The sequence below is a fragment of the Emys orbicularis genome, chromosome 10 (assembly GCF_028017835.1).
Source record: "Emys orbicularis isolate rEmyOrb1 chromosome 10, rEmyOrb1.hap1, whole genome shotgun sequence".
Taxonomy (NCBI): domain Eukaryota; kingdom Metazoa; phylum Chordata; order Testudines; family Emydidae; genus Emys; species Emys orbicularis.
The window spans coordinates 2,975,186-3,001,916 of NC_088692.1; the positions used below are offsets into that span (position 1 = coordinate 2,975,186).

The 26,731-nt window shown below is 44.3% G+C and overlaps 1 protein-coding gene across 2 annotated transcripts in view; it reads right to left on the reverse strand.

Annotated features, from left to right (window-relative positions):
• The window catches only part of GRID2IP (Grid2 interacting protein), an 80,225-nt gene extending 57,082 nt beyond the window's left edge, over positions 1-23,143 (reverse strand). Inside the window, exons 1-4 of one of the 2 annotated variants that reach the window (XM_065411798.1) lie at positions 22,869-23,143; positions 22,789-22,817; positions 22,559-22,719; positions 17,102-17,256 (exon numbers count right to left, since the gene is read on the reverse strand). In XM_065411798.1, the coding sequence (XP_065267870.1) occupies positions 17,102-17,256; positions 22,559-22,719; positions 22,789-22,817; positions 22,869-23,143 (620 nt within the window). Of the gene's footprint in view, positions 1-17,101; positions 17,257-22,558 lie in introns of both variants that reach the window. The other variant, XM_065411797.1, reaches the window with a different exon arrangement.
• Positions 23,144-26,731: the final 3,588 nt, after the last annotated feature.

Below are 26,731 nucleotides of genomic sequence, written 5' to 3' on the forward strand. Positions count from 1 at the left end.
AGAATTAGTGATGTAAAACTGCTGGAAGTGAGAGAGACGTGGACTCCTTACTTTTGCTTTTAGGAGTGATATTTCAGTATGGTAGAAAGGGGGCTCCAGGTTTTGTGAAAATATATCATCCCTCCAAGGAACTAAATACATGTCAATGCATTTCTAACTCTAAAGGGTTGATGTGTGTCAGCAACAGCTTCGTCCAAGCACATCCAATCACGTTGCTCTATTCAGGGTCTAGTCTGTTTTTTAAACTCCATGGTCTGGAAATAACAACTAATTCAGCTTCCCATGGCTGTTTCATTTACAGAAAGCTAAAAATATTTTTGAATCGAACAATTACTTTCTGACATAAAAGATACAAATCATTTTTAACTTTTAAAAAAAATATAACCTCCTATCTGTTTTGACCAAACCATTCATGACATCGTGAGAAAGAACTATGTCAAACCAAAGAGTAGTATCTTCACAGGAGAGTTTACATTGGACTATACTGGTCATGACCTATTTGAACTTTCCCCAATGTAAAAGGAGCCTCACTCCCACTCATTTTGATTCTTGCTATCCAGTTGCAGATACCTTTTCTGCTGCCCTAATTCCTTTTTTGGGTCATTTAACATATGTCTGACTAGAAGATTAGTGGGTTTTTTAAGGGAAACAAGCAAGAAGCTGCTTTTCCTCCTTTATCTCTCCTGCTTTGCACAGAATTTCACAGAGGATCTGCATGGATTTTTAGACAAGATGAGAGCATTCTTTGGTTTGAAGTTCTAAATTCTGTACAAAATCAGCAAGACAAAATAAAGCAAATCCAATGGGGATATTTATATCTCTTAGTAGCAGTATTTCCACATAAAAACAGAGAAAACATCCATCATATCTTAGAGGAGCTGATCTTTGGGTGGGGGGAGTGGGGAAAATGGCACAATCTAAAATATATAAATCCCTCTGGCTAAAATTAAATTTCTTATCCAGTGAGTGTCACAGATGGCTGTAGTAGTTTAATACTGTGACATTCCAAGCAATTTTATTGCTGTGAAAAACATGCCAAGAAAAATAGATTGTGTCTGAACCATTATTAAAATGAACTTAGTTGAATCTCTTCAGTAATAAAAGAATCCCTGGTGGGCAGAGGTTTTATCTTTGTCAGCAATCTAAAGTGACTGATAAAAAAAAATCACTCATACTCCCATCTCCCTGGAAGGGGGGATGTTCATGGAATATACTGTTTGGTTTTCTCCCAACAAATGTAGGTTGCTTAGAAAGCGGACAAATAATTTACAATAAAGAAAGTACCAGTAACACACCTTACCGCTGAACGCATCCTTACACTAAAATACAGCCTGAGGAAAAGATGTCAAGAAAGTGCATAAAAATGTATCATAAACTGCATAACATGCCTAGAGTTATCATCTAATGAACAAATATGATCTGAGGTCAGTGAAATAGACAGGAAGATTAGAATCTGAACGTACCCTGCACTACACACATTCAGCTAGTCAAGCCCCAAGTTAAAGGGACAATATCAATTTAAGTATGGCATTAACATTTATAGTTTGTAAAAACAAGCTTTTATAACACTGAAGAGCAATAGAAAGAGTCAATTAATGTCCAATGTCAATCAAGCAGATGGTGATAGGGTTAAACATTTCCACAACTTAACAACTCTAATGAAAATAGGTTTCAGAGTAGCAGCCGTGTTAGTCTGTATCCGCAAAAATAACAGGAGTACTTGTGGCACCTTAGAGACTAACAAATTTATTAGAGCATAAGCTTTCGTGGGCTACAAGTGGGTTGTAGCCCACGAAAGCTTATGCTCTAATAAATTTGTTAGTCTCTAAGGTGCCACAAGTACTCCTGTTATTTTTTCTAATGAAAATAGTTGTTTTTAAACCCAAACACTGCTGTATTGGGCACCTAAAAGCGAAACAGACAATAACGAAAAGTGACTGCGACTTCACTGATGTTCACTGTCCAAGCTGAGAGAAATGCAAAATGTAAACAAAGAGCAGAAATAGTGACAAGTACACTGGATTTTTAAGGCACTAAAATGCTGTTAGTAACTTAAGAAATAAATCTGTTTCTTTACAACACATGATTTTTAAGTTGTGTCCCTTTAAAGTATCTGGAAAAAGATACTCAGTCCTTCTGAGACAGCATTAGGAAGGTACTCTTCAGTATAGCGATGTGCTGCAACTTCTCTGCTGATACTGCAACTCCTCCATGTAATAAAAACAGTTGTGAAATGAAAGAAGAGCCCAGAGGTTCACACACTGTCGGGATCCCAGCTGGCCCCAAACTACTAAAATCACAACACAGTCACTTTCTAACTTAAATATGTGACATTCCCCCTCCCCCCCCCCCCCCACACACACCCCTCCGCACACCCATACCCAGGTTCAACCCAGAGGTGTTCCCCAACTAACAAGAGAGTTCCATTGTTTGGAGTCATTGTCTGAAAAAAACAAGTCTGACATTTATAAGTGCCTGAGGAATCGAGGAAAAAGTTTCCCTGTCTCCCTCTACTTGGCTGAGTCCCACTGACCCAACAAGTCACCTACGACGGAAGCCCTTGTACAGGGAGGATGTTTAGCTTTAATTAACTTTAGCAGGCTGAGTTTTTGCAGTGTCCGGTGTTATCATTAGATTACGGAATTAAGTTGTTAAAAATCATTCCAGTTCCACCCCCTGACTCCCCCAGGAAAGGTCTCATTTGTTACTTACCCGAGGCAGCTCATCTTTCCCTCTCGCTGCTGTATTTCATCATATCTGAGCAGAACTAAAATTGTGCACTTTACTATGTACACCAACCATATGGGCAAGGGGACTGAGCGCAGTGAGGAATTGGCACAGCACGTGCATTATCCCTGCTATCCACAACGAAACGGATGAAAATGTCAGCAAATTAAAATCTGCAGGAGCTTAATTCTGGATAAATGGGCTGAAATCCATTTGGAAAAAAAAAATCAACCCTAGCATGGAGGGAGGGGGAGTGTTTCTCCAGAAGGGGGATTTGATTGTGTGCTAAATCTATGGGTTCGTGAGGTATGCCAAACAAACACCTTGCAGGAAATATGTTAAATCACTAAGGGGGGAGACAGGGAGGCATATGGAGGAATCATCAAAGGAGGAGACCCAACAGCAGCAGCAGCAGCATCCCAAAATTAAATCCAGCTAGTGCAAAGGAAAGAGCCAATCAGGCTACAGCTAGGGTTAGCAGCTAAACTGGGGATTTATAAGCTGCATTACTCTTCACACAATACATGCCAGCACGGAAAAATCTGCATCACATTCAGAGGTGTGCTTTAACCAGAGAAAGAATGCGCTTGTGGTGCTGGGATCTGGGGGAGGAGACAGTGCACATTAAACTGTGGGCTGAGAGATGACAACTAAGTGCACATCCTGCAGGGGGGGCACAGCAGGCCCTATCAGCAGAAAAAATGCTAGAGTTTCACTGCCCAAGGGGCAGACCACAGAGGGGCTTGCTGGGGGACCCAATTATAACACTCCTAATCTCACCATTTCTCTATGAAAAAAATTACTAAGCTTGTGCTGAAATCTACAATTAAAATAATTCACCAGAGAATTAACATGCAGAAGAACTGTATGTATTTTATTGTGAAACCATTGGATTCCAGTGATAAAACCAAGAATACTCTCATGCAACACGTCTCCATTCTGCTTCTTTATCTTCTATTCCTGGATGCACAGTGAGTCACTGGATACCCCAAGACTTCAGATGCAAAGTACCGCACTGGTTTAGAAATGGGCCAGAAGTCAGTGTTCATCTGTACCTCCTATATCTAGGAACTTATGTGGCCCATATCACTACAATATCTGTGTCTAGGAGTCACTTGGGCAGGTAGAGGACTTGCGGAGGACTTTACTGGCTTTTGATGTCATATGGTGCTAATGATTTCCTGTCTCACACACCTTTATAAGAGAGGTTTCAGAGTCACAGCCGTGTTAGTCTGTATCCGCAAAAATAACAGGAGTACTTGTGGCACCTTAGAGACTAACAAATTTATTAGAGCATAAGCTTTCGTGGGCTACAACCATCCGAAGAAGTGGGTTGTAGCCCACGAAAGCTTATGCTCTAATAAATTTGTTAGTCTCTAAGGTGCCACAAGTACTCCTGTTATTTTTGCTTTATAAGAGAGAATTCAGCAGTCACATTGAGTGGCTGAATATACAGCCACCGAAAGAAGTCAAAGGCACGGGCTCCTTTTCTTATGTAGAAATTCAGCATTTGTAAACCCATGGCATGCTGACCAGGAATGACTGAGTCATTACAGAAAATGTAAAGGAAATTAAACAGAGATGCTGGGGGAAGGTTTCAATGCTGGTGAAAAGTACCAGAAGACTGAGTTTCTCGGTTTATCTCCAGCACGGGTACAGAAGAGCAACAAGCCTCCCCTAATCCCCTATCTATTGGGGGGAGGGATAGCTCAGTGGTTTGAGCACTGGCCTGCTAAATCCAGCATTGTGAGTTCAATCCTTGAGGGGGCCATTTAGGGATCTGGGGCAAAAATCAGTACTTGGTCCTGCTAGTGAAGGCAGGGGACTGGACTCAATGACCTTTCCAGCTCTATGAGATAGGTATATCTCCATATTTACTCTGCTCCACCCTGACCTGACAGACCACCCCCCAAAAGGAATTCAGGCTCCAGGGCCCATTTAGTGCTTGGTCTTTCTTCTGAGATTGCCAGCAAGGAAGCAATTAGTGCTATTCATGGTGACAGGCTTTTTATTATGTGGACACCTTTCTACTGGATAGAAACGATCAACTCATTTCAGCCACTAAATGACCATTGGTTGGTAAGAGAGACAAGGTAGGGGAGTTAATATCTTTTATTGAACCAACTTCTGTTGGTGTGCAAGACAAGCTTTCGAGCCACGCCGAGTCTCCTTCAGAACGGTACTCCCAGCCTCACAGCAACATGCAAGATGGAACAGATTATTTAGCACAAGTAGTTAGCACATATTGTAAGGGACCATTAGTTGGGAACAAATTTCAGCAACCTGAGCTGAATTCAAATTGACAGCTAACAGGCAAAAGGTTCCATCTCATTTCATCTATTCTGAGTCATCCAGTCCCCTTCCAAAGGGCATTTGTTGAGTTTGCTCAATTTAGCTCAGCTTATGAGGGTCTCATTCAATTCATCGGCTGCAAACACCACAGAGTGAGTCTCTGAATGAGCTCGGCACAGGTGAGCTGCCGTCATTGTGGAAACCCTTGGCTTCATCTGAACCTCATAAAAAAATTGTTGTCACACTGTTCTCAGTACTGCACCAAACTACTTACATAGCTTATACTCAGGCAAAACCACCATTCACTTAAGTGGGAGTGTGACAGGGTGCCCATACCCTGTCCCTTGACTGGCAGGGAAGGGATTAACCTGTCTGCTTAGGAAGGGCCTCAGCTGCTAACAATAATTGCAGAGACAGTTAAGGAGAGGTCACATGACTGAACAGGGTCAGCTGATAATTGGGCAAGCTCTGAGCTCAGCAGAAGGAGAGATCTGTAGGGAGTAGGAGGGTTCTTTTATAATAGACCCAGAATGCTGAGACACTCTCTGCAGTGGGCTAGAGAGAGAGTCTAGGAAACAGCCAGAAAGGGAGACCAGGGACTAGGGAAGCCTGGGGGAAAGTCTCTCCCGAGAGACTCAGGGTCTGGAGTGAGAGTAGCAGAACTCTCTATTCAGAGGGAACTGGGGAGCTGAGATGTGAAGGCAGCAATCCAATGGACTTGTGAAGCTCTGATATGAGGTGACTGGGGAATCCGGGGAGCTACAAGGATGTGGGGAACTTTGAGCTGAGGATGAAAAGTTGAAAAGACTTGGTAGTGATGGACTTCTTGTTTATATGGGGGCAGGAGTGTGGAATGACTTTACAACTCAGCAGGAGTCTTAATCACTAAGAAGCACTGGAACTGGCTTGTGTGTGGGGGGGGGGAAGACTGAAGTGTTTGGAGCTGGGAGATCAGGTGATGGTGTCACAGGGAGTCTTGCTTTTGTAAGGACTGAGCAAGAGTGGTGTGAATGCCTCAGAATATGGTTCCCTTAGAACCCTGGTGTGTCAGGTGAATGCTGAGGACAGTGTCTTCAAAGGGTCATTGCCCATCAACTTTCAAACAAGACAGTATGTTTAATTACAAAAGGCATAGCTGGAGAAAAACTGATGATGCTTTAACAAAAAAAAACCCTCAGCCTTCCTCCATGTATGTGTGCATGCCAGTGGGAGGGTTTTCTTTTTTGAAGAGGTAAAGAACTTTGGGAAGGCTTGCTTTTTCTTAAAAAAGATTAGTTGGGAAATTTCTAGTTAAACTTAAAAAAATGGAAACATGTAAATACATAGTTAAGGTCACTCAAACATCTGTAACTCTGCCCTTGCATCCCTGCCCACAGAACTGAAAACAAGGAGTTAAATCTGCTCTCAGGACAACATACATCTTCAGCACACCAGTGACTGCAAACACTGAGAAATGATCTGACTGGGTGACCTCATTCTGGGTGATAGACTGTACACTGCTGTATCATTCACACCTAAGTGTGTCTCTAGATCACTACAGCCAATGACTTCTGTCTTCTCTAAAACTAGGCATTTGCATCTTAAGTCACTTGATTTGGGACAATGCCTTTTAATGTATGAAGGATCCCAAAGAGTAAATGTGTTGGCAAACCGGGAGACAATATAGACATTCGGGGCTGGAATTTAAAGCCTGGGTAGATGTTTTTGAAACTCCCCCAAGGTGCCTACCTACATCTTAGATGCCTAAATAGTTTTGAAAATCTGGTCTATAGTGCCCAACCCTGCAAGGTGCTGAAAGCACTCAAGTCCCACTAAAGCCAAAGGGACCGGAAGGTGCTCAGCACACGGCAATAACAGGCCCAAAGCTACTACACGCCCCACGAGGACCTATTGTTTCAGTCCATGTAGCACTGAGTCAGTCGCTCAGGAAACTGGAGCATTCTTCAGGGGTTTTACACCAAGTGCTCTGCACAGACAGCTGTGAGCTCGATTGGATTAGAAGAGTTCCCTAGATTTGCCCAGTGCCAAACATCCTCCTTGGGGACCCAGCTGGCTCTCCAGCCAAGAGGTGATCTTGCCAGCTGCAGATTGCAGGGAAGTGTTAGGTCTAAATGCTCAATCAAATGTTAAACCAAGGCCACACTTACCACAGAGCTCCTCGACCACAAAAAAATCCCAACCATTAATTATACTTAGTCCTCTTTGTCTCCAGGTCTGGAGGCTTTGAATTAAAGGGAAATTATTTGCTTGCTTTGTAAAGCAGCTCCTTCTATTCCCAGATCTCACTTCAGTCTCTGCATTGTCTCCAACCCCTTTACTCCAGGGTCCCAATCCACAGGTGGCCAAGAGAGTTGCCGTTCAGAGACATGAGAACTGCTGTTCCTGATGCTCTGTTGGATGGTTTGTTGGTGCATCTGCTCAGCTTCTCTGGGGGTTGGCACCAGCAAGGTGGAAAAACGAAATCTCACCTCCTCCCTCTGGACTCTGATCCTCCGGAAAGAGGCACTGAGCACCCTCTGCTCCATTGGGGTGGAGGGTGCACAGCACCTTACAGGACCAGCACAACACAGAAGGGTGGGCAGAATTCCAGACAGCATCAACACAAAGGGAGATGGAACGAGAGGGAGGAGCAAGTCAAAGTACACTGGGGGATGAAAGCAAGAGGAATCCTCAGACGGGTGAGAGCCAAGCAAATGTATGTTACCCACCAGCCCTCGGCACAAATCATTACAGCCCCCTCCCACCCCAGACAGTCACTCCAGGACCTCCATGCTCCTCAGGCTGCATGTGCCCTCATGACATGTCCTCAGGCTGATTTCAGTGGGGGAAGGAGAGAGGCTGGGTATTTGTACTGTTTTTTTTTAAACAGCTAGGAAACTAAATTAAAGGGGGAGACAGCTCCTTTCACCATTTCCTTCTGCTTGGCTTGAAATCCTTGGAGACTTCACAAGTCTGCTGTGCTGAGTAGATTTCCATACGCTAGTCTAGCGAGGCTGAGAGGGGATTCCATATGCTAGTCTAAGGAGCCTGCTGCCCCCATACAATAGCTCAGAGTTAAAGAACATATGATTCAGTCAGTAGCATCCAGAAACTCTTCTCCAGTTTGCACTGATTGCCATTCACTTGAATGTGCAGAATACAGTACAGACTCATGTGAATTACAGCCTGTGTGCACTCTGCCCAGGTATGCTGTAGGTCCACACACATTTCTAATATAGTAACAGCAATACCTTTCCTCAGAAAACCTCCAGATGCTTAACAAATATTCCTTTCAAAGCCTCCCAGCCCTCCTGAGATGTAGGTACACCTTTACCTCGATATAACGCTGTTCTCGGGAGCCAAAAATCTTACCGTATTATAGGTGAAACCGTGTTATATCGAACTTGCTTTGATCCACCGGAGTGCACAGCCCTGCCCCCCCGGAGCACTGCTTTACTGTGTTATATCCGAATTTGTGTTCTATCGGGTCGCGTTCTATCGAGGTAGAGGTGTATTATATTATTCCAAATCTACAGAAGAATAAATTGAAGCACAAAGAGGTTAAGCGACATGCCCAGGAGTAGAGTCTGAAAAAGAACTCAGGAGTAATGACTCCCTGACACCTGCTCTATCCATTAGAACTCATTCCACCTCTGCTGCAAAGGAAATGTACCCTGACCTGTGCTAGCTGTCTCTTATGCTCTACAGCAAATTCAGAGTCTCAGCCCTTATCTTCAAGGCACTCAATGGTCTGGGTCAAGAATACCTAAAAGATCATCTAAAGTTCCAGGACAAGGACCCTGGCTGACAGCTCTGCTCCTCTGGCCCAATGGAACCTAGGGATGTAAAATATTAACCGGTTAACCGGTAAGCATTAGTCTTACTGGTTAACCCACCTTAACTGTTAACCCCTGGGCTGGCCGGCCGGCCGACCCCAGCAGCCCCCCACTGGCTGGCTGGCCCGCTGACCTGAGCCAGCCACCCGCCCACCAATCCCAGCAGCCCTGGGCCGGCTGGCCAGCCAGCTGACCGACCCCAGCCCCAGCCACGCTGCCCAGCTGGTCAAACCCGACCCCAGCCTCACACCGGCCAGAGCAGCCCCAGCCCCTCTCCCTTTAATCAGTTAACTGTTTAAACAATATAATTTTAATTGTTTAAAGGGTTAACTTTTAAAACGATATTTTACATCCCTAATGGAACCATCAACTGCAAGGGTAAAGCTCACTTTTGCCGTAGACTGAACTTTTCAGAGACTGGACCAAGACTTTGAAATGAACTCCCCCAGGAACTAAAAACTAACTCAAACTTCACTACCTTCAATTCCAAGTGCCAGGTGCACTTGTTCCAACTGCCTTTGCTAATAGAAACGTAATACAGCACACAGCCAAAACCAACAAAGCCATACGCATTTTTCCCCTTAAGAAGAGGAAAGAGAAAGGAAGGGAGCACATGTGACAGATGCTAGTCATGTCACTTAATGCATTTATTGGTGGTGTGCAGATACCATGGTGATGGACCTGGTACAACATTTATCTGCACAGAAAAGAACAGAATACATCAAAAGCTCAGACCCGCCCAAGTTACAAAAATTAGATCTGGATCCAGATTTCAAACCTCCATCTCCAAAGTCTGGGGGTGGCTGGATCCACGGACTTGACTTAAACCCATCCCTAATGAAAAGGTGGAAGGATACCTGATGGAATAGATCCATCTCAAGCCATGTAGGAATAACCAAAAACTATATACAATATCCAGTAAGTCTGCAGCAAATCAGGGCATCTCATCATCTTTCATTTTGGATAGTTCACGGAAAAGCTCTGCTCAATCAGCAGCAACAGTCAAAAAAGCAAACAAAATGTTAGGCTAGAGATGGCGACTAATGCTGAAAATCTTCTAATACCTTTATCTGACTGAATGGTCCCTACCTGGAATACTGTATTTAGTTCATGTCGCCCTGCCTCAAAAAAGAAAACACAGAACTAGAGGGGGCTCAAAGATGCTCCATGAGAAGTTGGAGAAACTTCCTCCTGAAGAGAAAGTGAATGGTCTGAGATGGTGTAAAGTTTTAAGAGAGGAGACAAATAAGAAGGAACACACTTGAGGCATACTAACTAACTGTTATAGAGAAGCTAAAGAGGTTGCTTCTATTTACCCTTTTCTCATAAGGCGACAATTAATGAAACCAAAAGGCAACAAATTTAAAACTGAGCAAAGGAAATGCTTTTTACAGAACATGTAATTGACCTGTGGGACTCACTGCCACACGGTATCAGTGAAGCCAAGCACATAATAGAATTAGACATTTATATGTATATCCCCCATTTATTAGGGAAATAAACTCTCATGCTTGAGAGCATGAGCCAACGACAAAGTTTTGGGGGTTAGGAGGGAATGTACCCAGGGAAGGCAAGACATACAGCCTAGCTCGTGCTTCCAACAACACAGCTGGCAAACAGGAACCTGGGTTTCTACAGCAATGTTTTCTCTCAAATTCATTTCATTAGATTAGATGGTAAATCTTTTCCCTGAGCTAAGTAAACTGAGATTAGCTGCCCAGTACACTGAGCCCTCCTACTCCAGCCCTAACCTTTCACACCAGGGCACAGGGAGCGATTAAGGTTTTTTTTAATCAGTTATCTTCCAAATCACAGGAAACAAAATTTGAAGCTGCCTTGATGGCTTTGCCCTTTTGGGGAATCAGATGCTGGGGAGTGACAGCTCTGATTATGCTTCAGAAATTCATGCATTAGCATCAGGAGAGTAATAGATGATAGCTACTTTGACTTCAGACTCTGACACAACATGCTGTGCATTAGGGAATAATATGAACAGTGAGGAAAACAAGCAACAGGCAACGCTCCATGGGCTTAGAGGTCCAGATGGAATAAGCATCTGAAAGTTCAGGTGCTCATTTGAATCCCCTGTATGGAAAAATCCTACAGAATTTCAGAGAGTTGAAGACAATATAGTTCCATAGTAATGGAATACGGGCTACAGAAATGATGTGAATATCAAAGAGAATTTTTAGAGAATAAGGTCCTTTCTATAAGATTTTTTGTTTTGAAGTTCAGGATGGATTTGAGTTTTGAGTGAAGGTCCAGCTGGGGTTTTATTCTACCCATGCTGGTTCACCTATCTCTGCCCCAACTGTCTGTACATTCAGTCACATACAATTTCAGTTGTTTATATTTTGTACCTATGCTTCCATAAAAATCTAATCATAACATTCATAATCTTGATAGTGATTTTTACATAAGAACATAAGAACAGGCATATTGGATCAGACGAATGGTCCATCTAGCCCAGTATCCTGTATTCCAACAGTGGCCAATGCCAGGTACCCCAGAGGGAATGAACAGAACAGGTAATCATCAAGTGATCCATTCCCTGTTGCCCATTCCCAGCTTCTGGCAAACAGAGGCTAGGGACACCATCCCTGCCCACCCTGGCTAATAGCCATTGATGGACCTATCCTCCATGAACTTATCTAGGTTTTTTTTGAACCCTGTTATAGTCTTGGCCTTCACAACATCCTCTGTCAAGGAGTTCCACAGGTTGTCTGTGCGTTGTGTGAAGAAATACTTCCTTTTGTTTGTTTTAAACTTGCTGCCTATTAATTTCATTTGAAGACCCCTAGTTCTTGTGTTATGAGGAGTAAATAACACATCCTTATTTACTTTCTCCACACCAGTCATGATTTTATAGACCTCAATTATATCCTCCCTTAGCCGTCTCTTTTCCAAGCTGAAAAGTCCCAGTCTTATTAATCTCTCCTCATACGGAAGCCGTTCCATACCCCTAATCATTTTTGCTGCCCCTTTTTGAACCTTTTTCAATTCCATCCCTAGGTCTCAAGCCCCTCACAAAGGAGGTAAGAATCATGGTCTCCATTTCCCAAATGAGTTAGCTGAGAGACAGAGGTGAAACGAGTCCGACCTGCCCAAAGTCACACAGCAGCAGAGCTAAGAATAGAAGCCAGTGCTCATGACTCCCAGCTCCACGTCTAACTCACTGGAGTCTGTTTACTCCCTTCACTGAGGAGCATTAGACGAACCTAGAAAGAAATGAACATAGCTGGAAGTTTCCCCACCATCTGCCTCCATAGAGAAGATAATTTTCTGCCTGTAAATTCCTTAAGTGTGCCAGCTCAGCCTTGTATGTACATCTTCCTGTGTCAGAAAGTGGGCTGAGCGATAACAATATTGAGATCTTCTATAGTGTCTTCCAGCCAAGGATCTCAGTTTTACATCAAGTAATGAACGAACCATGAGGTGAGTTAGTGTGTTTCACAGATTGGGAAACTGAGACACAGAGGTGAAACAACCTGTCCCAAGGTCACACGAAGGTTAATAGCACAGCCAAGAGCAGACCCCTAATCTCCTGCAACCCTAGACTGTGCACTAGCCCCCAGACCACCCAGGGTCACAGTGGCTAAGCACCCAGAGAGATTCCACTAGGAACAAGATTTAATTGGAAAGGCAGAGTTAATTTAGCTAAAGGTGACAAAATCCATTATGATTATCTGGAATAATTACATGGGAAATATGTTTGGTTGGTCTTCACCCAGCAAGGGAGGCACTGCCTGAGACCTGCCATCAGCTACATCTGGCCCACCCCTTCTCAGCACAGATGCCCATTCTCGCCAAGGTCTGCTTGCCTGAGATGTGCAGTTGTTGAAGTAAGGAGAGAGCAGCCCCCTGGCACCTCCCAGCAGCATTCCCACTCTGATTGCCACTAGGTCAGAGAGAATCAGAAGTTCCACACACACCAGGAGCTGCAGATGGTTGAAAGGTGGCAAGCATGGATGGGTACCAGGAGGCTGAGCCTATCTCTCAGTCATGTTTCAAAGGTGGCCATCGCCTGATTAATGATTCACTTTTTCTTTCTCCTAAAGGAAGCTACATGCGCTAAATGCACATGGTAAGGTGACAATATTTTCATTTGAAACATGGTGTGATGCTGCATGAAGAAGGCGGGCAAGATGGGCTGCGAGCTCCCATCACTCTCTTTGAGTTGCAGTTCCCTTTGAAAAGGTTTCTAAGACCCTGTGCATGGAGGACAGTTGTTATGGTAACCGTAATATCTTACAATTCCACTGATTAAACAGGAATTGGAAAGCCGGGCCCAGAGTGGAGCCAGATGGAGGCCTGATTCCCTAATGAACATCATCTCCGATGGACCATAATCCCCATCATGTGTTCTGCATGCAGACAGCATCCCACTGCAAAATAGACCTGGCACTGCATGGCCATAAAAAGAATGTGCAGTGCCTGCTATACAGACTGTGGGCCCAATCCTGATCTCACAGCAGGGTATTTCCACTAAAATCAATATGTAACTGAGCTCAAAGTCAAGGCTTCTGTGCATGGGGCATGCACACCCATGCCATCATCAGCATTAAACAATCATAGTCTACTAAGGGCCATTGTACTAGTCAGAGTGAGCACGGTTGATGGGGTTGCACCAGGCATCACATAGTGAAGTTCCCAGATCTGGCTCAATCCTGCAAATCCACAATTCTCTTGGATAGCCCATGGGCGGAGCCAGGTAAGGTCAGGGCGTGCACCCCTTTGCATGTCGATGGAGAGTTTGAGAGCACGGTGTGCTGGGGTGATTTTGTGCATCCTATCAACATGGCCAAAGAGCATGAAACACCTGTTTTGAATATAATGAGTGACTGCAGAAAAGGCAGATGTCTGCGACATTATGCCATACGCCGTGCCTAATGCTCATTTACGACTCAGGCCCTTTTACACTGCTCTGGCAGTGACTGTAAATGTCATTTATGACTACTTTAAAGGCACATTACACTGCCAGACTGGTGTGAAGTGGCTTTTTTGTAAATGAGAATCAGGTCCTCACTCTTTACACTTAAAGAGAAAGGCACAAAGGCTCTTTCTGCATAGGAAAATCTAACCTCTACGTTCCAAGTGCTGTCCACAGACACACTGATCTCCCCGCAGCTTAGCCACTCTAACTGATGTGTTTCTGGCTCCTTTTGGAGTGATGGTACAGGCCACTCTCTCTGCCACTTGGTGAGAAAAGGAGCTTCAAGGGCAGTAATTTTCCTGTACAGCCTTTATGCAGGGATTCAAGCTGTGCTGTAAGTGCCAAGCCCAGAAAAACCAATTGCTGTGATCTAGTGTATCTACCGGCAGGTGGGGAGAGATTCAGGTACAGCGCATATACATGGACTTGCAGCCCCCCTGAGGTGCAATACACACACCCCTCCTTTGCACACACACAAATCTACACCTTCCCCTTGGTATACACACACACACACACACACACACACACACACACACTACCTCCACATTCCCAAGACACCTCAAGCTCTACCCCACACACACACACGCATGCAAGGCAGCAGAAAGCAGAGCAAGCAGCATTGCCAAGGATAGTCTCATCCAGAGGCTCAGAGATGGAGCAATATTTAAGGCCAAGCAAACTTTTTTTTCTTGACTGGAGGTAGTGACACAGCCTGTAAATGGCTCAGCGCCAAGTGATCTCCCAGCCTTTCACTGCGCCCTCATTAGGTGTTTCCGCTGTGCTGGGTGTCAAAGCTGAGAGGAAATGTCCCATGGGAAACAGGAAATAATGAATTTGCCACTAATTCAACACTGTGTGATATTAAAAGAAAATTACCAAGCACAGAGCCTGCTTGTATCCTTCTGATTTCCCACCTCCCTCTCCACTTCCCCCACCACCAGGAGTTCACACTCAGGGTCAGGGGAAGGGAAGCTGTATTGTCTGGAAACGTCACTGGAGCTGGAGATTTGAGCTGCTTTTTTCCTTCTCATAATAACAATATTTTCCCATCAAGTTTTGAAAGACAAATTATCCTGACAAGACCTTGCAGAGCCTCTGGCCCCCTGGTTTTCTCATGACAGGCAGCAAGTGTTGGGATGCACACGGCAGGTCAGTGCTGTAATTGCAGGCTTCACTCAGCTCCACAGAAAGCTGATACCAGGGCTGTCGCCTGGACCAAGGCTTGCAGTGTTTACTGGGAAATGGAAAGCCAGCCACTTTCAGAAGTCTAAAGTCAGGCTAAAGATCCCCGACTTTGGGAATTTTACCACTGTCTTCAAAGGGAGCAGGATCAGTCCCTGTTTGTTCATGGGAGACAATGGGTTTGTGCCGCAGATTAATTAAAATAGTGCTGTTCATTCTGGGGATCAGGACAAACTGGAAGGAATTCAGAGAAGAGCACCACAGTGATAAAGGGCTGGAGGGGCTGAGTTATGAGGAGAAATGAACAGCGCTAACCATGCAAGGCCGGGTTCCCAACTGCCATTCAGACGGGGCAGCATTTCACACCTGCTTTGCACAGGTGTAAATGACACCAAAAAGTGGAAGGCAGAGGAGAATGAAGCCAGTAGGTCTTGGCCATAGGGTGGCATGAGAAAAGTCTACAGTCCTCGTTCTCCTCTCATTTACCTTAGTGTAATTTGGGAGTCGCCCACTGACGTCAGTGGAGTTACATCTATATAAAACTCGTGTAAGTGAAAGCAGAATCAGGCCCCACAAGATTTTTAAGGGTGTAAATACCAAGAAGGGGCTGGGATTTTGTAGGGTGATCCAGGGAGTCAGGACTCCTGCTGATGGGGTAAAATTAAGCAAAGGAACATGCAGAAAAGCATCCTGTCAGTGAGATTTATTAGGCCACAAAACAGTCTCCCAAGGGATGTGGAAGCATTTGGGGCACCTAGGCAACTGGACAAAGCACAGAAGTAGACTGTAGAGAGCAATCCTGACTGGGACGTGACCCATCTTCCATTTCTAATGTTCTATTATTCTAGAATTACATAGTCACTTAGCAGTTGCTCTACAACCAAGGCTACTGGGGGGAGTTTTCTCCTCTTCCCTTAAAAAACTGCCATAAATGTAGTGCTTTGGAAAGTAGTTCAGTTGAATTGACACAACTACTAATTGGTGTTTCCCAGACCCATGGCATCCATGAGTGTTTGCAAGTGTGTGACCCATAGAAATGGCAACATGCCATCCCGGGGCACAGGAGGCAGTTGAGCTCAGACACAGCACTCTGCAATGGCAGCAGACAGGTAGACGGTAAAAATCTGCCAGCCAATCTGGCAGAGATGAAGCCTTGCCAGCTCCCACTCATTCTGATTCACCCTCCAGCCCCCAGCCTCCACACACAGAAGTCTGCCTCTGCTGCTCGTCAATCCATCACCCCCCTGACTGAACCCGAATTTAGCTCCAGTTTTCTAATTGTGGATTTTGGTTTATTTTCCATCACCTTCCTTGGTTAATTTCCAGACATTCTGTAGCTAATTTAATTTCTATTTCAAATGATGTCCAAAAAAGGGATCCAATTAAAATGCTGTTAGTAGATGGAATGACTCACTGAGAAAGGCAACAAACCAGAACATTTTTGTGAACTTGACAATGGGAGATTTCATCCCTCAACCGACGTTAGCCACAGTGAACGTCACCTCTGCAAGCAGGGTTATGCATGACACATGCCCATGTGCTAGGACACACATCTCTAACCAGTTGACTCCTCTACCTAGTGAATGCACCTGCCATGCAAACGTGTCCTGCACAATACTGTAGCTGGGACTCAAACCAAGAGCCTGTGATCTGTAAGCAGTGATTGTTGCAAGTGGGTTAAATGAGAGTGTCCTGATGGCTAATCTGTGGCCTTATGAACTTCACACTGGAAAGAATTCAGGCCCTTCTGCTCTAATTTACAAGCCCCCTCACTTGAGTTCCAGGACACTGTCAGTTAGCTGTAGTTATAGCTCCGTGGGGCTCCAGCAAAGGGTGACATAGTCATACATGCTGGAGTAGGTCTAATGTTCCACCCAGTAGTGGGGACACAAACGCTAGTCATAAGGTGCTAGATTTTCTACTGAACTCACCACCAAGCAGCTCCGATGGAGAACAATGTGTAAATGTCAGCTTTTGACAATCTATCCTTGTGCTATGTTGAGTTAGTCTCAGCTGCGAGTTAGCGTCTCTTGGCAAAGCTGATCTGGTCTCAGTCAGGAGCCTGCTCCCCTTGGTAGGAGTCAAAACAATATAGTCTCCCCATGTATTAATTAACTGCATGACAACGTGATAGTTACTGATCACTTTGTACCTGATATTGTCAATGAGAAGTTGATGGGATTCTTTGGTGAGAATCATGGAAAGGGTGTAAGCCAAGTATTCCACCTTCCTCTCTGCCGCATACTGTTTCAAGATGGTGAAAACTTTCTCTTTTACCTCTGGCTGATCTCCGAGAATTTCGTCAGCCTGTGTGGGAGTGGGAGAAAGATACACATTAATAGAAGAAGAAACTGACATGAAACTCAATGGAAATAAATCCATCAGAAACACATACATAATTGTAATACCTGGACCAACACAAAAGAGAGGAAACAATTTACTTAAAAAACAATCAAACCCACCTTTTATCATCAAATGATTATGTTAGATGCTAGTGACACAAACTCAGGGTTCCCTAGGACTTCACAACTGTCCTTGATCACATGCGATGGCCAGTGAGAACTTTACAGCAACAGCAGGATTAGAAATTCTCCTACTTCAAAACCACAGAACCCCACACATGAGCTCAAAGATAACCTTCATTTGCAGTGTAGGGCATGACACAGTTGAGCAGTTCTGATTCTATCCTAACCCTTTAATTACTGCTTGATTACACAGAGTGATATTTTCTTGCTATTAATTTCTTAAAATGCTGCAGAAAAATAGGAAATTAACCTTAGAGAAACTCTTGCCTTGGTGCAGAAAGTGGGAAGGGGCCATGTTAGCTCATAGTTCCCAACCACTGGGATGTATGCCACTGCTGGTACCTCCGACTTTTGTGACTGAGATTCCGAGCTCCCTTTCTCTGCCTTAATGAAGAGCCTTGATGCTAGTCTTCAGTGCATCTTGGCTAGCCTTCAATCACTCACTTACACATACTCTGACCCATAGCGGACCCTGGCAAGGGGGTCATGACCCTGAAAAATCCCATCTCTGACATATAAATAAATGGGAGGCATCAATAGGTACTGGCAGGTACAGCTGAGCTCAAGGTTACAGTTGCCCTAAAAGATTGGCACCTGCTGTGTAAGCTGGCTTTGGAGCCATCTGCTCACCCTGGAATTTATGACTTCAGAGAGTCTGCATTCTAGGCAAATGTTCTCCAGAAACAATAAATGCCAAGCAAGCAGAAAACTGTCTAGATCCCCCCCTGCCCCAGTTCCTCTTTTGTTTGCTTTTCCATTGGTTAAACGTTTTGGGGGTCACTGCTTTGCCCCCAAATGCTGCAGGCATCTGACTTACTGGAGCAGGGCACTGCTAGGAAAGCTCTTAATCAGCTCCTGCCACCCCGTTACACTTACAAATACAGGTTGGAAATAGTAGCCAGAGAACTCATTCACTCTTTGCTCCTGAGTAACAAAGGGACCCACACCTTTCCTTAGGTTGGGTTCTCTCCACTCCACAAAAATATCTAAAATGAGCAGAAAATAAAACCCATCTGAGAAGTGCCATGTGCTGGGTGACAGAGACCTTTACATAAGAAAAGGAAAAGGAGCTGTTGCCTCCTGGTCCTTGTTCCACTTTGAAGTTCTCCAAAGTCACTTCTCACAGGTGTTTCTAACCTACATCACAAACCACAAGGTAGTTGCCAATTTGAAAAAGCCATCACGTGACAACTATTGAAATTCCCAGTAAGCAGCAGACATTTCAAGGTTATTAAATCTGGAGCAGTAAAGACAGCAGTTAGACAGCATACAGACTCACATGCTCCTTACTCTCAAGTGCCAGTGCAGGGTTTACAATGAACCTGGTATTTTCAGTGGCCCAGATCCTGAGGTCCTCCTGTTAAAGTTTTTTCTGAGTCAGGACTTCAGGATTTAGCCCAAAAGAAATGATAAAACCTGGTCATATAATGAAAATTCTGGGCCAGAATCCTGGGTGCCCTCTGGCTGCTGCAGCCATAAACCCAGCCATCTAGCGAGTTAAAAATTCCCCTACCTAGAAGAATCCTTGGGGTGGAGCACAGCTACCAAAGCATCTCCTACACCACACTCTGCAGCTACTTTCCCCTCTCCTCTCCTCCCCACGCAGGGAGGTGACTCGGGAAAAGAGATTGTCAGGGCATCTCTACGTCCCTGCAATTCTCAGCTCTAGAGTGGCCCCTTGGGCCATGGTCAAGTGGGTGTAAAGTAGCACAGCTGGCTTGGCAGCCATAAGAGGGAACTCTCTGTGTTTATGCACAGAGCAAACACAGGATGGGCAGTGGCAGGACAAGCTGCCCTTCCTTTGCCTTACTGAGGCACATAAATATGACCTGAAGGGGCTACGACTAGGGATAAGAGATGTTCAGTCTCCGTGGTCCGTTCAGTCCTTGACTGCCCACAAGGGGGCCTAATGGTGCAAACAGTATCATTTACCACTGGGAAGGGGACTGGGACCAGTCATCTCATTCATTACTCAGCAGCCACCAATCACTTGGGCTCAGTTTACATTGTAAATTCTTCAGGCCAGGGACTGTCTTTTTCATTGTTATGATTGTCTGTATGGTGCCTGGCACACGCCTGGGTGCTTAGTGAATAACAACAGGAGAGGGTGACCTGGAACTGAAAGCCTAAGTATCATTATTATGTCCTGACAAAGTCCCACCCCACCTCGCCATTCAGACAAAGAACAACAAGCGAGGAGGCCAGAACCCCATCTCTGGGTCCATTCTTCCCCTCAACTTCTGTAGCTCCCTTTGGAGTGGGCCAGACTGGAACATTAAATCCAATAACACACAAGGAACAGATCCTGGATCAGTGATTCAGACACTGAGAATGTTTGGATGCAGATTTCGAGCCCCTAGGTCAGGGATAGGGCAGTGAGGGTTTGGATTCATGCCCACAGCATAGCTAGCCATGACAATAATATCAATATTGGCACGTGAGTCACCCAGCCCCCTCCATGAGTGCTGATAGCCCACGGAATCAAATAAGATAATGATCTAGTGCTCAGTGTAGGAAAAGCCTTCTGCACCTCAGGTTCACACAGCAGAGAACCCAGTGCTACCACAAGCACCCTTAAACCTTTTAGCACGTGACCAGAGCCTGGACCCCAGTGATGTTGTGAGGTGAGCTACTAGTGCATTCTGGGTAATAACATGCAGATGAGCTTCCCAAGCATTCCCCCTGGCTTTTTGGCTTTTTCTATCCAGTTCTACCACCAGCAGCTCTAACTGAAACAGCGTTTACCGATAAAGGATGGAGGGAAGCACTCTATTGGGTTTTATTATTTTCTGCAGCTTGTTGAAAATTAGGCTACTTAAAACATCAGAGCCATTACACTCTCATTCCTGAAACCAGCAACCCACAAAGCTCTACACACTCATTTCCTCTCAAACCCTCTGGGGAACAAGAGGCTGGATGAGCTGGTAGAGAAACAAAGTGTGTGGAGGGATTACTGCTTGCAAGCAATGCAGATTGATTAAAGTTACATAGAGATGCAGCAACCACACCTACATGGCTAAATCCAGCTCCACTTCCATGAATGGTCCCATTGACCTTACAGGCACACGTTGCATGAGGAAGAACCTTTCCAAAATCATTAATGTGCTTGCTTCCTAAATTTTAATGACAATCATCCAAGAAACATTTACTGTGATTTAATCCAGTTGCATTAGACAGTGTAAAATAGACCAACACCTTCATCCATTTGTTAATCCTCAATAATCAGGAGGTATCTGTCTAACATGCAGTGGGACTGCCTTTGGAATCATAAATTAAATGCATATTTGTGAGCCCTTAATTTAAAGCTTGACTGAAGAGTGAGATTCAGCTGATACTGACACATCTCTTTACTAATGTCTTGGTGTTTATCAGCTTGGGATCAACAAACACAACCCGGTTATTTCATAACAGTATTTTAAAAGGTTACTTTGAAATGGAAAGTAGGAAGATTAAAGAAACAACCGTGATCAAATTTATAATTAGCAAGAGGTGATGAGTTTGGCAAATTACCCACCGGGTAACCATCAGGAACACAATGAAGCTGTAATTACTTTGATTTTTTTCCTTTGCTGCAAAATAAGAGCTAATTTTTTTAAAGGCTGATATGATAAAACTCTAAATGAATATTTAGATACTGAAGAGAAGGATATCTGGCCTTACAGATTATCGCTAGACAATAATTATGTTTTCATGGCGAAAAATTAATAATACTTGGCTCTTCTCTTCAGCCTTCCATCCAAAGATCTCAAAGCCCTTTGCAAACATTAATTCATTCTCACAATCCTCATCTGTAAAATGATGGGGAAACTGAGGCACAGAAAGGGGACGTGATTTGCCTATGGTCACCATCCGGTTGGTCAATGGCAGAGCTGCAAATAGAACCCAGGAGTCCTGATTCCACTCTCACTAACCCAAGTTTTATCCAAATGTAACTCCATTGACTTCTTTTAGGGTCACACTAATTTACACAGTTATAAATGAGAACAAAATCTGGCCCCAAGTCTCCTGACTCCCAAGTCTATGTTTTAACCACAAAACCATCTTGACAAATCAGGTTCCTCCCACAAGACCATCCCCCTTCTCCTTTTGAAGACATTTTTGGTAACTGAAAGAGAATGTCCCCAAAACTTGCCTCTGTGAACCCTTCCACTGCACAGATAGACTCGATGCATGGGAACATTCTCATTTCCAGCTGGATCTGAGAGGCACACCCCTGATTTTCAGACATTCAGAGAACCCACATCTCAAACTGAAGTCAATGGGAGATGGAAGCGCTAAGCCCAAAGTCAGCCCCCAACACTCTGCTTGGCACTGAAAATACTCTACACACCAGAAAAACGGTAGCAGGCATGAGAGCCTAAGGCATAGCTGGGCTGCCAGGACTCTGCCTTAAGCAACAAGTGGCAAGAGAAAGGCAGCTCCACAGGTTCCCTGTGACTTACATGGTGGAAGGGAAATAACAGGAAATGGCCAAGACACCAGGCAAGTCCTCCTTGTTTATGCATGAATATATAGGGTCCTGCCTCGACCAGGAAATAGCCGCAACCCACAGCCCCTGACCCAAATCACATCTGGCCCCCAATATTTGAGCACACCTGGGGTGACTGACAGATTTATATGGAAATCATATAAAACTCAATGACTTGAGTGGAGCTACCCTGATTTACACTGGCTGAGGATATGGCCTTTTGGTCTTTGCATTTTGTGAACAAACCCAATGCTCATGGTAAAACTCCAGGGGATTTGAATTCCTGAGACCAGAAGTGTCCCAGTTTCACTCAACTCAAACATCAGTGACCCCAATACATGAGAAAAGGGAAAACAAGGATCTATATTATCCAAATCTGCTAAGATGTCACTGGACAGATTCTGTTAATAGAGCTCAATCATGAATAATACTTTGTGTGTTGACTCTGTGTGCACCCCTTCCTTGAGTGAAGAGCTCCACTAAATGTTCTAATAACAATCATCTATGAACACGTGGATCTGGCCATTTTTACCACAGCCTCCTCCCCTTCCCTGGCTTTAGCCAGACTCACAGTGCCCTGCCAGACAGCCATCTGGCCCTGCACCCTGGGCTTTACCTTCTTGTTGAATTCCTGAGCCTTCTGTTTTCTCTCTTGGTGGATGGCGTCGGCGTTTTGGACGAATCCCCGTACACTGCTGCTGGTCCATCTCTGCACCCGCCCAAGCCGCAGTAGCCCCAGTCTCAGAGCCTTCCCTTGGCAGGATCTGATCATGGCAGCTGCTGCTTCATAAAGCTTCACTGGGATCCCGTTGACTTCCAGCATGTAGTCTCCCGGTTTCATTCCACACTCAGAAGCAGGTGAGTCTGGGGCTACGCTCTCCACTTGCAGGGAGTTGCCACTGTTACACATCAGGCTGAAACCAAACTTTCCATCCGGGCCAGGATTGATATCCATCTGCTGGATGCGTGAGACCACTCCAATGCTGGGAGGCACATTCTCACACTGCCTCGCCAGGTTGATGAGAGTCTCGCAGTTCATGGCGGAAACATGCTGGCCTTCTATCTCCAAGATCTGGTCTCCTGGCTGAAGACCAGCTACATAAGCGCTGCTGCCTTCTTCTACTGCAAGGATGTAGCAAGGACCGTTTCCACTTATTTTAAACCCAAACTCTTCAGGCCACCCCTGATTGGTAGCCGGCATGGTTGTAACTGGAGAGGGAGGGAAGAAAAAAAGTTGTCAAATTGTTTCCCATACAGTAAGAACATTAGGTCCAGCTGATGTTATTTATATAGGATGCCCTCTGGTGGGAATTCTAGTCTGCTCTGTGTTCTCATCCCTTTGGAAAGAAAATGCCCATGATAGGGTGGGGAGAAGATCCTTTTTATCCCTCCCTACAAACTGCTCCTTATCCTTCTAGTCTAGTCCGTTTGTTTCCTTTGGAAGCAAACTAACTGTCTTTTACCCGCGTAGTGAAACCATCATTTCATATTCCTGGTAATGTCACCCTAAAAACCAGGTCACACAAATGACTCCAAATGGGTTACTATAACAAAGATTTCTCATTACACAACGACTGCATATTAGAATTTGCCAGATCCTCTAGATCCTGCTGGGATGAGCACTCACAGGCTTCACATGGGGAAGGTGACACTGCACTCGCACCAGTCTGGCCAAGACCAGGTAAGCTGCAACACCCTTTATGTGGTACCGACCTACTTTCAGCATAATGAAGGGTAAAGCCAGAATTTAAGAAGAGGATGTATGAAAGGCCTGATTCATGAGTAAGAACAAAGGATCTGATTCTGCGTCCACTGAAATCAATGGTGTGATACTGGCAGGCCAAGTGCCAGCTCTTGCCCAGGCTGCAGGCATCAGCTAAGAACTGACAAACTCAGAACTGGAGACCAGACCAGTTCACTTATGTGTTGCTCAACATAGGAATTAGTCTTATAAGAATGTAGTTAGTGTTTAGAGTCTATAGAATGTTTGTATAATGCTGCATGCATTAATCTTATTTGTAATGTTTTTATTCCATGCTACAAGGAAATATGTAAGTTTTGCTTTACAACTTTGAAAATGTTTGCTCTAAACTTGTGAACTCAGATGGGATGGGTGTTTTCCCCCAGCCCGTCCAGAAGAACTATCGAAATCAGATGGGCCATCAAGGAACATTGCAATACAAATAATTGGTGAATGGCCCTATCGCACCTTGGGAATGCTACATGCAAGGAAGCTCATCCTATGGACTTGGAAGCTGAGTGAAGGAAATAAATCAAAGACACAGGAAAGTCTTCCATCTCTTTGCTGTTTGAACTCTCACAGGCCAGAGACACCAAACTGAAGTTAGAGATCCCCCAGGGCTATGCCTGGGTCCGCCCTGAAAGAATCTTGAATTCACAATTGATTACTACAACTGTCACTCTCAGGATTTAGATTCCAACTCATTTGTGTGTATATGTTTGTTTCCATTAACCTGTAAATAACTCTCTTCTTTCTTTTTCCTAGTTAATAAAACTTTAGATAGTTTATTACAGAATTGGTTACAGGTGTTGTCTTTGGTGTAAGATCTAGGGTACCAGTTGATCTGGGGTATGTGACTGGTTTCTTGGGACTGGAAGCAATCTGAACATTTTGTGATTTTTGGTGTAAGTGACCATTTATCACTACATCCAGCTTGCCAGGGTGGAGAGTCTAAGGGGACTGTCTGTGACTCCATGATGAGATTGTTATAGTGACCCAAGAGTTGAAATGTGTTGTTACCGGCTTGGTGAAATCTAATTCTAGAACATACCACCAGTTTGGGGGGTCTGCCCTCTTTTTGACAGTCTGCCCTGCGGCAGGCACTCAATGTCATGAGCCACTACAGAGAGCCTGACAAATGGCAAAACTCCCATTGACTTAATGGGGAAGATCAAACCACAAAAGAAGTGTCAGGCTCACCAGCCACTAGTGTTTGTGGAAGAAGCACACATTTAAGGGGAAACTGGAACATGTGATCATCAAGGCTTCTTTAAACACTCCAGAGCAACATCCTTGAACCTCTTTTTCAGCTGCACTGGATTCACTAAATAATTTGTAGGCATACCCATCAACTGTCCTTTGATACTAGCTAAATAATTTGCATACAGACTCACTTGCTCTCCTTTGATCCAGCCTCTCTATGAAGATGCCGTTTACTCTCAGATTTATTTATTACACATTATTTAACATGCATTCAGCATGTCTGAAAAGCTAATAGAGACAGGGCCCTTGCAATCAAAATATTCCAAAGGAAATAAAAAGCATTTTGCCTGAAATGACTGGATACATTACTTTATGGAGGCTTAGAGAGATAAGGTGGGTGACGTAATATATTTTATTGGACCAATTTCTGTTGGTGAAAGAGACAACAAAAGTTGGTCCAATAAAAGATATTACTTCACCCACTTTGTCTCTCTAATATCCTGGGACCGTTACAGCTACAACTGCACTACATACAATTTATGGAGGCTTGTTAGTAATAATAACCATTAATCAATTATCATCATGAATGCATTTTTATTTTTGCACTGTTCAACTCCAAAAGCCTCTAACTCCACTCAAGATTACAAAAAAGCAAAGTAACAAAACCCAGGTGTTTTTAAACCAGTACCATGGACCAGTTCCAAACAAGCTCCAATAACAACCGCTAATACAAACTAAAAAGAAAATCAGTCTCCAGCATCTCTCAATCTTCATACCTAGTGATAGGAGAGTATTCCAAATACCTGACTCCCATCTTGAGATTGATTACACCAAAGCACTGTGAGCAGAGAACCACAGAGAATTCCTGTGCCCATTTGTGTACTCAGTGCCTAATTCCTACTGGAAGTTAAGGGAACTGGGTGCCTCATTCTCCTTTGTATCTTTGAAAATCTTCCCCTTCTTATTTTTCCCTATTATTTTGAGTCACCCTTCATCTGTGCCAGCCCTTTCACTAAGAATAGCGGGGGCAGGGTTGGTGTGTAAATAGAATCTTGATTTATCACCCAAAGTGGCTGTCTTCTGCCTTTGCATTTATGGTCAGAGTCCTACTCCAGTCCACGCTCATCCCCAGTACAGAAGCATATGTGTGAAAGAAGCCATGGCATCATCATTTCAGCTGTTCTTTCACCCAGTGACTATCGGACCAGCTTGACTCTTCTAACTCCAATTTTAGTGATAAAATTATGTTTTCTCTTCTCACTTAAGTCCTGAGGAGCCCTCCTTACAGTTTTATCATTTGGAATTCAGCAAGAGATTAAAAGATTTTTAATATCCTATTAAAATCCAAGTAGGTGAAAGACAAATATCTCTAACCTCCTCCTCTTAGCAGGGATGACATGGAGCAGCTTGTTCACAGGGGGAAAGGATAGTGGGGGGAGAGAGAGAGATCCATTACTATAGAAACCTATATTAATAATCACCGTCTGGATCTGCTACTGCAAATAGCTACTTGAAGCTGTGCTGTAAAGGGAATTGGGAGGATTGTCTTACAAAGGAATATTAAAAGAACTAAACAAGGAGCAATAACTAAAGGAGAGATATAACAATTGTCTGTGAGCATCGTACAGGTGAAAATGTCCAGGAGAGAGCGTAAGTGTTCAGGGTGGAACAAGCCTGTGATTAATGGAGTGAAATTAAGCAAAGGAAAATTTAGGCTGAATATCAGGAGAGCTATTAGGTTGTGGAGTGAGCTCCCCAAGGGAAGTTTGGAGACCCCAGACAAGGGCCATATAAGCAGGGAGACAGACAGACAGACAGTTGTCCTTCAGGCTGAACATCTGAAAT